The sequence below is a fragment of the Trachinotus anak genome, unplaced genomic scaffold (assembly GCF_046630095.1).
Source record: "Trachinotus anak isolate AG129_WGS33_773 ecotype Australia unplaced genomic scaffold, CSIRO_AGI_Tana_v1 ptg000018l, whole genome shotgun sequence".
NCBI classification, from domain to species: Eukaryota; Metazoa; Chordata; class Actinopteri; order Carangiformes; family Carangidae; genus Trachinotus; species Trachinotus anak.
In genome coordinates this window covers 13420254-13434566 of record NW_027273869.1, presented here as the reverse complement: position 1 = coordinate 13434566, position 14313 = coordinate 13420254, and the positions used below count along the sequence as shown (strand labels likewise).

General features: G+C 40.3%; 1 protein-coding gene across 2 annotated transcripts in view; it reads right to left on the bottom strand.

Moving 5' to 3' along the window:
* Positions 1–4192: 4192 nt before the first annotated feature.
* The window catches only part of pcloa (piccolo presynaptic cytomatrix protein a), a 58674-nt gene continuing 48553 nt past the window's right edge, over positions 4193–14313 (bottom strand). Inside the window, exons 21-26 of one of the 2 annotated variants that reach the window (XM_071501926.1) lie at positions 13547–13804; positions 10885–11026; positions 10665–10726; positions 9520–9654; positions 7725–7870; positions 4193–7490 (exon numbers count right to left, since the gene is read on the bottom strand). In XM_071501926.1, the coding sequence (XP_071358027.1) occupies positions 7347–7490; positions 7725–7870; positions 9520–9654; positions 10665–10726; positions 10885–11026; positions 13547–13804 (887 nt within the window). In that variant the 3' untranslated portion in view covers positions 4193–7346. Of the gene's footprint in view, positions 7491–7724; positions 7871–9519; positions 9655–10664; positions 10727–10884; positions 11027–12168; positions 12358–13546; positions 13805–14313 lie in introns of both variants that reach the window. The other variant, XM_071501927.1, reaches the window with a different exon arrangement.

The window sequence follows — 14313 nt, the reverse complement described above, 5'->3', positions numbered from 1 at the left end:
CTAGTGTGGCCTTACCAGATTTCACTCTTTCCCATTCATTTTGATCAGCCTCAATGCTCAGTGAATCACAGACACAGGGCGACATCGGCGCGTTTCCAGGCCCCCGTCTGACGCAGGCCACATCTTTGAAGGCAAAAGAAGGGAACAAACATCTTTAGAAGTGAAGGATCTGAGGGATCCATCAGAAAAAGAGAGAGGGAGAGAACAGAGGGAGAGCTACTGAGAGGAGAGACGGAGAGGGCGAGTATGAAAGACAACACAGGGAACATAAAACGAGAGGGGGAGACTGAAAGGGTATAATGTAGACAACAGAGCGTGATCTGGCAGGAAAAGCCTGGCACCCTTTGATCAAAATGTGAGCGTTTTCAGCAAAGAAGCATAGGAGAAGTCAACCAGGCCATTTATATCATTGTCTGACAGACACTTCTGGAGAGAAATAATGCAAAGGGTTGAACAGAGGAATAAAGTAAATAAGATGTTTCATCATGAGATTTGATACACACTATTGAAAAATAGATGAAAGTGTTTAATAAGTGAAATTACTGCCCAGTATTATTATTTTACAGTACTTAAGAACTTAAGAGATTTTTTTTAACCAACCCACAGAGCCCAGCTAGCCTTGTCTTTGAAAGTGGACCACTCTCATATCCACTAAATACATAGATTTATTATTTCTTCCACTACACCAAATTTCAAGTGTGAATAATTCACTTTTAAAGCTACTGTAAGGTGACTGTATTTCCTATTACAGCCAAATGTCAAACTATCTGAATATAGTTTGTTCACCTCAGCACGCTTCTATATTTAAAATGTTTTCTCTATTTAAAAGTACAGATGAGACTCACTGCTGTTTACTGAGCCATATACAGCTGTCACGTGGCATCAGCAACAGGTGACCATACAAAAATTACACTCAGTCATCAATATGATAAAAAGTCCCTGCATTAGTCATCCTCACGCCTCACATAACAGACTAACATCTGTTGACTGCCATTTAAAAGCAGGAAAGTGGATCGCTCAAAGGAGCTGAATTACATGACTCTATTCTGAAGTGTGGACCCATGTACATGTGCAGATCTGCTGTTAGTTTTTTAATACGATTAATTCTCATTTTCCTTTTTGATTCGAACTTTGGTGGGTAAAATACTGACTAAATGTTGTACCCAACAGAAAATCTCCTGGATGTTTGATGAGAAAATGTTTTCTGAGGCGTGAGGAGCTGAGGTAGGTGTTCAAAAAAAAAAAAAAAAAAAAAAAAAAAAAAAAAAAAAGTACAGTCTATGTTTGTGACAGACTCAGCAGACAGAAGCAGGTGGTTTGTAGCTGCAGCTGCAGAGTCACCGCCCAGCAGGTGCTGACACACGTAATCCATCGACAGTCTGTAAACACACTCGCATGCGCGCGCGCACACACACACACACACACACACACACACACACACACACTTTTACTTCTATCTTTGTGAGGACACTCCTTGACATAATGCATTCCCTAGCCCTTCACCTTAACCATCACAAGGGAATGCCTAACCCAACCCCTCACCACAAACCTTAAAACCAAGTCTTAACCCTCAAACTGCCCTTTGAAGTTGTGAGGATCGGCCAAAATGTCCTCACTGTGTAGGCTCAATGACTCAAACTGGTCCTCACAAAGGCAGCAGCACGAGTACGCACACACACACACACACACAACATCAACAAATGAAAATGCATTCATGTATTCAAACATTCAGTGCATTTGTATCAATTTCCTTGTGAACTCTGACAATATGTATTTGGCAGAGAGGGAATACACAACAGGTCAAAGGTCCAAAAATAATCCACGACAGAGAGAGACCATTGGGTGACTCCGCAGAATGAGTTCCTCATGCCCCCTGCAGGTAGGATTATACAAATGCTGGCATTCAAATTTAAAACCCACTCAAAATCTGATGCCATTTTCTCTGAACATTGGCCTCATGAGATCAAGTGGGGTGTGGGTGTGTGTGTGTGTGTGTGTGTGTGTGTGTGTGTGTAGGGTTTGGCAAATTACCTATAAGCATGCTTTACATTTTGGGAGTGTGAACAGTTAAACCTGAGTTGCCATTAAACATCAAGCTTAAATATTTTGAACTTATCGTCACTTATGTCATAATGTTATAGGAACACAAAAACAGAAATGAAAAATGAATGACAGGAAGATGTGAGATGTAGCTCAGAAACACCAAATGTTTTTTCCAAATGTCCAAATCTGAAAATATTATATGAAAATATTGTTTCTGTTTGTAACATTTTTACTAGTCATAAATCTGTTGTATTTTAAGCCTGTAGGTCATCATCAGGCACAAAAACAATCCAAAAATACTTTGTACTTAGGAAATAAATAACACATGTCCAGTCTTTAAAGCCAATAGCTGCAACTCAGAGTGACAATTCCTTTTCATCAGGGTCATTGTCTTTCATCACATAATTCATCTACTCTAGCTACAGGCTCATATTTGAAGTCTTCATCACTGTAAGTCATGTGAATCCCTAGTCACATAGTAAACCAATACAGGTTCTTTGATTGTATTTCAAAGCTTTCTCTATCCTGTGGTTTACGAAACATGTTGACCTCTAAGATGTGAACAGGACACAACACAGCTGCTCAGCTCCACAGACTTCTTCAACCTCTTGTTTGGCACCAAAACTGTCACTGCTGACCAAGATATAAAGAAATCCTAACCAAATCCAAATGCTTTTAAAACAGACAACTTGTATTTTACCCAAAGTGTAACTATTTCAAATAATTGCATCCAATCTTCTGTGATAGATTAAATGCTAAAGCTCATCGTCTACATACAAATGAGCTCTGTAGACACTGTGTGTGTTAATGAGGCTAGTTTGCAATCCAACGTTCTCATGAATATTTGTGTGATGGGTCAAACTCTCAGGAAATATACCGTAATTAAGTTGTTTTCACCAACGTCTGGCCCTGTACCACTCGCCTCTCAAGTGCCTTTGAAATGTGCCTGTATTGCACTCACAGCACACAAATCAGTAGTGACTACAGAGGACCAATGACACCCAGATTTATGAGGCCACTTAAAATGTATGCACAAGTAAGTGGGTGCATATTCTTTTTATGATGTGCCAAAGCAACAAAGAGCACATCTTTAATTTGTACCAGCTGAGAGCGATTTGAAGAATAGTGACAATAATGTCATAACCTTGTACAAGAAAACAAGGACAAATAAAATGTTACTTAACTTAAAGAGGAAATCAACTATAAATGAAGGGGCGTCAGTGGTGTCTGTGATGCAAGTGGAGAACATGCTCCAGGGATATTGCATGATGTCGCAAACAAACCGAAAGCCGAAAGAGAGAGGGGGAAACGGATTTGCATTAGCTTAACTAGTGCAAGAGCTGGTGCGTTCACATAAACAAGTACCCAGATGGTGCACTCAAAATGGTCAAAAAATTTTGTCCCAAAAAAAAAAAAAAAAAAGTGATTTGCAATTCTCACGCCCAATGGTTGTCATCTTGGTAACGTAGCAATAGAGGAGGGACCACTACCACATCGTCGGCGTCGCATGACACAGAACAGCATGGTTTGAGCCAGGCAGCCGGCAGGTGGGCCACAAACTTAATCACCTGTTGCGTTCGTAATTTTCCGGTGACTGCACACCAGCAGTATTTGATTTGGGACAACACTACCCTGTCGAAACTCACGCACTACGCCAGCGAGGATACAGTGTACACAGTGTACTACCTGTGAGTGTACTGACTGAAGTATCTGATTTGAGACATAGCAGTGAGCTAACATCTTGAGCATAAAGGCCTTGTACTCAAACCAGGTGGGAATGAGACCTCCTCTCATCCTAAGGTTGGATGACCTTATAGCATAGGAGAGGGGAGCTGTCAGTCAAACACAACCCAGCCACCCACAAGGTCTTTAGAAGAGGAGCAATCAACCGGTAATTGAAAATACCTGTGTCAATGTCCCATGGCTGTGTAGGCTCTACAACAATGTTAACATGGACATGTAATTGTTTGGCACCATCATGTGGTTATATTCTGGTACTTCATAAAATTAGTATCACATCTAAAAAAAAAAAAGCTATGACTCCACATAGGGGATTTTAAAACTGAACCCAAAATAAACCCCTGTTTTTCAAAATGTATCTCTAATAAATCAATATAGAGAATATGTCAATGGCAATACACAACAACACTTCATTTGTACTGATATTTAATATTTAGACATGGGGCAACAGCCATTTTTACAGCACAATTTGCATAATTTATCAATACCTCCTGTATACAATCACAAAACCATGACAGTAGATTTTTTCTGTTTACTTACAAGTGAAAAACCAGACAGGTTTTACAAGCATAATCTTTGTACAGTCAGCATACATCATTGATAATTTTAATAAGTTTTCTCCATAAGTTCCCCCTCTATAACATTTTGTTCTATATCTTTCTCTACCTCATTCTTTTTTTTCTTTAATAATATCTGGACACAAAAATAGTATGAACCACCAACGAAACATGCAACATCCAGTGTGAGCACATTTAAATTCTCCTGCAACTACTTGAGTTGTTAAGATAGACGTCTGTGTAGTTAGACTCTGGTAAACCTTTAGTGTTTGGTGTAGAGGGTCGGGTGAATCTGGGTCCCTATAGACAGACATAAAGTCGTTTCTCAGTCTATCCACTGTACAATGATCAAGAGAAAAGCAACTTCCTGTTACTTCTATGATCACACACCTTTTTTTTTGTCTTCTAAAAGACCTATTGCTCCCCAAACCCCAGTATAAAAAAGCTATGTATTTACAAGGTTGGAAATAGAGAGATGGCATCTGTGTGTGTGTGTGTGTGTGTGTGTGTGAGCGTGTGATTCTTTGTGTGTGACGAGAGATTTTAAAGTCAGCATTTTTAGACAGACGACACTTAAAAGAAGGGATATGCATTGGAGCTAGTGACATGCACGGACTTGGTATGAAAATGCTAACACACACAAGCACATGGGTATAAAAAATAAGAAAAACAAAATAACACACACTGACCTCAAAACTACTATAGTTTCAGGTATGACGTCCACTGATTACAATGTTCTTTTTTCGGTCATTTCTCATACACATACTGGAAAATGAAACTATTGAAAGGGGGAGTGCATAAAAAGATGGAAATTTGAATAGGAATGTTATTTTTTTCTAATCTTGAATCATAACTAGGTGAAATTCTGAATCTCTGCATGTTTATTTCCGTATGTGAGTGTGTGTTCGTGCACAAGGGCAAAAAGGTTGGTTCTCTGAGTTTCAGGCCCTCTAAACATTGTAAACAAGCACTACATTGTGTATAAAAACAAAATTTCTCAACTTCTTTTTATGTACACCTGATATGTACTGTAAACAAATATAATACAACATATGAAATAGTCTCACAGGCAATAAATAAAGGTTCATATAGCAATACAAAATAATACATTAAATTAAAAAAATCATATTAAAGCAGTAACCATTTTGAGGAGGACATAAAAACACAGCAGTGCAAAAGAAAAATCAATATAAATGTTTCCTCTCCCACAAAGTGTCACACTTCTAGCAAGTCCAGATGCAGTTACCACCTTTATACAGTAGATGTTGCATAGAAATCACTCTGATATTAAGTGTAGTTTCGCTGCTAAGTTTGACTGGAAATGTTGAATGAACCAGCTGCCCTGCTTCTTGACCCCCGTACAAGCACACAGGATGACCGTCCTCAAGACAAAGTGGGCATGATAAATATCTAAAGACACACTATATCAGTTTGTAGTGTAACTGTTATTATCAAGACAACACAGATTTGACAAAAACGCTGGGACAAAACATCAACATGCTACTGGAATAGCATTGTCGTATCTTTGAATGAGAATAGTGGTTTTTCGTAGATAGTTTCCGGCACATTTGTCTTTTGTTCGCTACAATATCTCCTGATGTTGTTGTCATCCCTTTTTTTCTTTACCTCTCTACTTCCTCACCTTGGAAAAAAAAAATAAAAATCTGTCTATCTCATTTTTAGCAGGATGATGGCATCAGTTTTACATTCTAAGCAGGAAAAGTGCAAAATACCACAAAAGCATGTGTTGTTGAGATGACTGCCCTTACGAACCAAAGCAGGACTGATATAAGACTCGTAATGTGCTTGGATCTCACAAAGAAAAAAACAAGAGGTGCTTAAATCTCAAACAGTAAATGTCTCACATTCTAAGGGGCGTCATGGATAAATAAAACCTCTATGCCACAATCATCAAGACTCGATTGTCTGTGATAAAGATATCTATATATCTATCTATATATGTTATAATTCATTTCCAGCTATGACACTTCACTATTTACAAAGTGAACCTTAGAGGTGACTTTTTTTTTTTTTGTGCAGAACATGTGGCACTGCATACCAAATACAGTAGATAGACTCATGCGCACAATATATAGTGTCCAATTTGCTATATATTAATATTTATCATTTATCAAACAATAATTTGATAGAACTTAGTTTACACTTAAGGTGAAAAAAGATGGGGTTAATAAATTCAAAAACATGCTTGCTGGGATTTTTTTTTTTTTTTCTCTTGAACTGGAATGATAGGTAGTGTGTTATAAAATATACTATGTTTCCTTCCCAGGATAGATTTTTAAGTACTTAAATAATTGCGGAGAAGACAAATGATAGAACTCTATGCTAAATATCATAATACAAAAATAAATAAGAGGTCTCCGTAGGGGAGTCTTTAATATCTCATTCTCAAAATGCTTTGTAAATCAATAAAACTCTGCAGGTCATAATAAAGCAATGAGGAAAACCTTTCATGGATAAAACAGCTAAATAAATAAAATTAGAATCTACAAGTGTGTCCATTCCCTGTATCTATTAGAATTGAAATTTCTCTTCTGTGTGAGTGGCCGTGTGCAAAGTTGTCATAAATAATTGTGTGCATATGTGCGTGTGTGTGTGTTTGTGAATTAAAGTGTGTAATACCTGGTTGATTCCGCAACTTGACCTCCGAACTCAGCACTTGTGTTCTCCTCAGCCTTGGCCACACCACTGTACACTGTATGTCCTGTAAACATGTGTTCATTTCCTGTAAACACATAAATTTCCCCTTCTAATGTCCCACACGACAGAAATCATCACCAGAACTCTTTCTTTTTCACCTTCCAAAACCCAAGCTGGCCGAGCCCTGAAACAAAGATTGAAGAAAAAGATTTTTTTTTGCCCCGTCCCGTACCCAAACCACCGTTTCCCCCACCCAACAAGAGTGGACCAGCATTACATATGTTGGACCTATGTGTCCCCAGTCCTTGTGCCCTCTCAGGTTTGGTTTTCTTTTGATTTAGTCTTCTTCTACGAGTGGATCTGGGCGGTGCTGGCGAGCAGCTTGTGCCAGCTCACCACTCGCTTGCGAAGGTCGACTTTGTCCAGCCAAACATAGGCCTCCCCGATCAGGGTCTTCTTCACAAACTTGCCACCATTAGACACCAGGAACAGCTGGAGAAAACCAGAAGACAACATGTCTTATGACTGATCATTTTAAAGGAGTCAGGTTACTTGTGGGGAAATACAATTTTTTGCTTCCTTGCTGAGATTTAGATGAGAAGTTCAATTTCCCTCTCAGGTCTGTAAGCTTAATAGGAAGCTAGCAATCAAGCAATTAGCTAGTGTGTGTGTTTTTGTGTATGTGTGTGTGTGTGTGTGTGTGTAAGGAACTGAGAGTGGGATTACCTGCAGAGAGTGTCCGGTGGGGTTCATACAGAAACGGAAGGTCTCGTTGAAAGATGGTTCGCGATCATGACGACACACTCTGGTCTTTTTCTTGATGATCCTTTTCTGGGTGGCAATATTCACCACGTAGAGCTTCACATAAAGATCTGGAGACACACACAAATACACAGTTTTAAAGCTGACATCATGAGTCCAAAGCTATTTTTTGATATTGTATGTCACCTGTTTGTGTATGTAAACTTGCTATGTCATAATCAGGTCAGGTTTTCCAGTTTGTTATGTTTATAGTGTTTCATAACAGAATAAAAGCACAGAAACCCAAACCAGAAGCTTCTTATATGACCATAAAATCACATGAAACATGAAAGCCTGCATATTTAATTATGCAAACATACCCCCTGTACCCATACTGTCTGCAGGCACAGATGATTTAACACATTTATTATAAAACTAGTCACACCACAGAGGCAAACATTAGAGCTGATGAACTATTCAATTAAAAAAGTAGCACCAAAAGAGTTAATCAATGATATTTTTTTTACAGACTGTAGAAGATGGATTGTAGTTATTACTATTGGAGGTGGGTGGAGTTTCATTTTTTCCTGCAGCCAGCCACTAGAGGGCAACATGAGAGCTGTAACTCTATAGACCGGTGTTGGTTAGAAAGTCAAACGTAAGACCACACGATATGCAGAGAAGAAACACCAAAGATCCAGTCACCCAAACAGATACAGATGCACATATCTAGATTAACATTAAAGCGCTAGTGTTAGAGTTGGAGTGGTGAATTCTGTGCTGCGGACCAGCCTCATGCTTTCAGTGGAAATAAAGCTTTGTGTGCAGATCCCATCTGGGGGCGAATGCAAATCAAACAAGTGGCCGGCAGCTTGGATATTAGGATGTAAATATTATGAGGAGGAGGCGAGGTGGGTGGCAATCTGTGAAGGAGAAGTCTGATTTCACTGTGTACACCGCAGACACGTGTCCAGTCTTTGTAATGTTGTGTTAACATGTAATCCAGTTCAATCTTGCTGTGTACAGATACCACTTATTAGATGCCACAGCAGACCTTGTAATTTATATGCTGCTGGTTTTTGATCCTACAAGACAGTTACAGTAATCACATTAAGTTTTCAGGGTGTTAACTAAAAGGCTTGTTATTTGTTATACTGTAAAATAGTGATAAATTGTACTATTGTTAAGTGTCAGATATCATTTTTTCAGTACAAATGCCAGTACAATGACAGTTATTCAACTTCCTGGTGATAGTAAAAGTTGAAGTTCATGTCCAAGTGCATCATACTCCTGGTATGTCCATGGTGTGTGTTCAGGTGTGAACTACTCTTCTCTTAATAGTGTCTGTAACCTTGCACATACAGGATATATTATTGGAGAGTACGTAAATCAAATGCCTCATGCTGCTTTCCAAGGGAATGTGGGCTGGAAGACACTATCACAACACGTGTGGCTCAGCATCTAGAAAAACTGGCAAGGATTTTATGGTATGTCAGATGCCAGTCTTTCTAAACAAGTGCCTGTGTGGGTTTCCCAGCTGTCAGATATTAAAAATGATACATATCACATAAAATTATCTTTGAATACTTTGAGGAGTTTTTACACAAGTGTGGAACATAAGTGAAAATAACAAATCAGAGGCTGCAAGATCTAGAAACTATTGTTTTTTCAAAGTGCTGTATGTTGAGATTTTATCAAAGGGAATTTTTGTGTGTGTGGAAGCGTAAATGGGAAGGTGCATGTGTGCTGCCATGCTTATAGTAAAGTTATGGTCCATTACCAGGCAGGTGGTCTGGAGTCTTGAACTTGTAGGTGATGTTGCGACATTGTAGAATCTCAAGGACCAGATGCTCACCCTCCGTCTTCATCTCCTTCTTCAGAGCGATCTTTATCTCCCCCATTACCTGGGATTTACCTGAATATACAAATTAGGTGAAGTCAAATATACACTACATATGGATTTAAGGTTCCCCTCAACCCCCTAAAAGGATAAGCAGTTAATAAATGGATGGATTTAAGGTTGTTTCCCAGCTACAAAAATGTATTGCCAATTCTATCAACTTGCTCCCAGTGTCCCTGTGTTCCCCATGTGCTCTGTCAAATGAGGCCGCCGCTCTATGAGACTGCCCTCTACTGGACACTGAGTGTGCCCACATAATGTGTCATATCAAACATCGCCTGGAAGCAATCACATTTATTTGTTTAACAAGGATGGGGAGAAGTTATGAGGAGCTCTGCCTGTCCTGTTGTTACCGTGGCAACTGAATGAAAATGACAGCGTTGAAAGCTGGGTCAACAAGACCCTGCCAAATGGTAAGGGTAGCCTCTGTGCATGTGTGTGTATGTGTGTGTGTGCTACAGAGACAGTAACAGTGACAGAAAAAGACTTGAGCAGAGCAGATGACGAAAAGGTAAAAAGATGAAAAAACAGGGCAGATAAGTGTAAATGTGTTAATGTGTTCCTTTGTGTGCGCACTAAGATTCAGTCTTTGTTGTAAAGGTGAGGGTGAGATGGCGAACCTCAGGCCTTTCTAGCTTTTTAAGGTCAAAATCCAGTGTGATGTTAATGATGAACAAACATTTTGCTATGGAACCAGCTAAATACACCTAAACAAAAAGTAGTTTCTGAAGATTAGGAAGGGAAATAAATCTACAGGATAATATATGCACCAATTGTTTGATTAGCCAACTGGCCCATCAACAAACCAATAATCAACTCTATTAATTGGTCAGTAATTTGTCACTATAGCTACTGTTCCTTGAGGTGGGACACTTGTATGCAAATACAGGATTGTGGTAAAAGTTGACTTTGTTAAAATTCAACAGTTTGGAGCTTTTCAAACTTGCCTTGAAATGACAAAATGTTCGTTTTAGTGTATGCTTTACATCCATGCATGAACACACACACATACATGTATGCCTTACCTTCAGCGTCACTGTGTCCCATCGAAGATTTCATCACATCTGTGCCGTTTGGGATCTTTCCACTAAAGAGAAAGGAATCAGAGAAACTATCAAACTACACAGCAGATATTTGATTTAAATAACTAATGAGTAGTGAGAGTAACAGAAAAACATTTATAATACATTCAAAAGGTGAAAGTGGCAGCCTTAAGATAACAGTAAGCCAAATAAGCTGACTCACAGTCGGGGCACCTGGAAGATGGCACTGTCCACCTCGTTTGTCTCAGCTTCTTCATCCAATAGGCTGTAGGCGCTGCCACTCAGGCCGCTGTCCAATGAGGCCGCTGTGACCGGGGCATCGCTGGATCTGTAGCTCGACCGAGCTGTGCAGAGATACGACCAGATCCATCACGACAAGACAAGGACAAGAGACAGGAAGAGAAACTGCACCTCTGCCAGGTCCAGGAACGTAAAGACTAGGGCCAAGAAGCATTAGTTAATATCTGCAGCAACTAAAATCCATCATAAACAACTTTAATACTTAAAATAACTCATGTCGCAGTCAAAAGGGAGACTCATTTAAAGCACACAAGACTGAATTATAATGAATAGCACACAAACACAGAGGACTAGCAAGAAGCATATGGACAAACAGTCTACTTAGAATCTTTCTCTCAGACAAAGACAAGACAGGAATAACCCACATATAAAGCTTTAACATGACACAGAGAAATAAATCCAGAGAAATATCACACAGACATGTTTATGCAGACCAAACAAGAGGCACGTAGACCCTAGTGACATTGTTAGTCCACTATATGAGCTATTTATAATAATCTAATATCTCAGTCTCAGCATTGATTTAGTTTAAAAAGTTAAATTACATGAATATATCAGGAGAAGTTTAAAGGATCTTTATGAGTGTACCTTTTTCCATAAATGTAAAAAAAAAAAAAAAGTTTTACATACAACATATTTTAGATGTCATTCTTTAAAAAGTGCATGTTTAAATGTTTTACATTTCAATATTTTGTTCTCGAAACAGCTGATTAGGCAGTGTGGTAGAGTATGAATGAGATGCGAGGATGTGGTGCAGAACAGGATCCATGCCGACACGTTTTTCTTTCAGGCCACTCAACACGATGTCATTGACGGATTGCAAGAGCTCACTAATACCAGTTCAATGAAGCAGTGGGGGAGTCATGACGCAGCAGATGTGGCGGTGGCACAGTGTTAACTCTGTGAGTCATATCACAGTTTGAGACCTTCATTTCCTGGTATTAGTGAACTGTGTTGGTGGCCGTGAAGGAAGTGTGCCTCGCTGCATGAATCTCTGGTGATGTGGCTGAGTGCAACTTTCTCTCTGTCCTTCCTGTCTCTTTCATTAGCTTGTAAGACTCCCCTCTCTCTTTCTGCAGGTGTGCGTTAGTAGTATCGCATCCTCTCTTTCTCTCACTCTCTCTCTCCTTGCTCCATCTGTGCTGCAGTCACACGACAGAGAGGAGACTCTTGGGCAAACTCTCACCTCCGATGCTCTGCGGCCTCTCTTCTGACACAGCTTTCCTGAGGGTCAGGTGTCTGCCGTCTGCTCTGCTCCCTTTGGCCGACACAACCGATGGCAGGGCAGGCAGCCAATCGGACTGGGCTCTCTGAATGGTGAGCACGCCCACTACGCTGTGTCTCTGGTGCCTCAGTGAGAGGCGGCCTCTTTGGCCTGGATGTGTTTGTTTTCGCAGGCGCAGGTTGGATGTCAGGGGGTCAACGCCAGGAAACAAAGGTCATGGGGTCGAAGTTCAAGATTGCAAGTGGGGAGGAGCAAGATGGAGATTCAGAGAGCGGTTTATCTTCACCATGGCAACCAGCTTGACTGTCAATCACATGCAGCCACAGTGTGCGGTGCACATTCGCCCCTCCCGCATGTCATTAAAGGGCGGGGTGTGCAGCATCTACTGAGGTGCATTGTGGGTAGTCCGGTAGTTATTCAAACAAAAAAGGGGGGTGGCGGACTGCATGCACAGCCAACTCAGTGGAGGAGCTTCAGAAAAGCTGGTTATTGCTTGTTGATAAACAGAAATAAAAATAACTAAAAAAATAAGAAAATAAAAATACCAAAAGAGGTTAATGATATCTTAGGGAGGGGGTTAGGATTGCAACTTTCTTCAGTTTTAAAGATGGATCAGTCAATCCAGATTATTTACCTGCTCACTGGCAGCAGGAACCTCTCTTGGAAGTGAAAACTCTTTCCCATCAAACTCCATTAACTGATCTTGTTGCAACAAAGTTTTTAATTTGCTGGTCTTGTCATTTAAAAGTGAGCTTGAGATGTCACTGTGCTCTGAAATTAACTGACAGATTTTGCTGATTTGTTTTCCCTTTCCCTTCTATTTCTTTTTCAGATTTTCCTTTCTTTTAGACTTCTACTTATCCTATGTAAAGTTAATGTATTTAAATTAGAATTGAAAACAGCAAACACCTAACTTCAACCTAGGTAAAAGTAATTATTTCTGTTTAACTTCATTACAGTAGCATTAAAAAAGAATAAGATTTAAAGCCTCTTTACTGTGTTGAATAGTTAAAGATTTTTTAGTAGTCAGAAGTGGCCTTTTATAAGCAACCATTATGCCTCTTTGGCTTCAGTGAACGGGTGTCAAACTTAGGAAAGACAGTGTGCTACAGTACAGGTGAGGTGCTGGCTCTACACACTTGTGAGTACACAGAAGAGAAGCGGTGAGAGGTTGACACACTGTGAGTACAACAGGGAAGAGGACCAAAGGGTGTAAAGGGTGAAGGAAACCAAGAATAGAAAAGGAAATGAAAAGAACAGAAAAAAAACTCAACAGAAGGTAGAACAGATGAGTGCGAGGAGGCCATGCTGCGTAGGCTTTATTTGCGTCTTGGTTTACTTGGTTGGAGGCGTTGCGGCGGCTGCTGCTGTGACTGCTGTGGGGCATCACCCGTTGCTATGGCAGCGCCTCCGCTGCTTCCAGTGCCACTGTCCTGATGGTGTTGCCGTGCGGCGCTTTTGCTGGAGCGTGAAGCGCCGTGCGAGCGAGAGTGTTGGCTGTGTCCATGGCTGTGGCTTTGGCTCTGGCCCTCAGACGGGGAAGGCTTCGATGTGCCAGGACTACTGTGAGATTTCTCGATAGTGGGCACCTGCGTATCTAAAACAACCAGATTCACCAAATTACTAAAAAAAGCTATCTTTTACTTTAGTGACTGAGGCTGTTACCTTTAGTTTAACACTTGTGGTGAATGAGTTGCTGGTGATACTGCATCTAGCCAGCATGGTAACCGCCTAGAGGTCTATGATCGTTTAGCATCCTTATTAAATTTGATGGTTAATTTTCTAAATTAGGGGAACATTCAAAGCCTTCCACGGCCACGTTGCCCTCTTTGTTAGAAGAAAGATAGAGGGAAGCTAAGGCTAGGCCTCTGAGCTGGGTGACATCATGGTAACCGAGAAAACAGACCATGAGAAAGCAGAAAGCATGAAGCTGAAGCTACGGTGGGTGTGCAAAAATGGGCAGAGGAAGGTGCTGGTAGAAAGAAAGGACTGCAGAGAGAGAAACAGGTGGACAGAGGTGGACACTGAGATAGAAGGAAAAAACAGAAGTGAGAAGCAGTGACAGGAAGAGAACACAATGTAAGAGAAGTGTGAAGAATAAAGAAG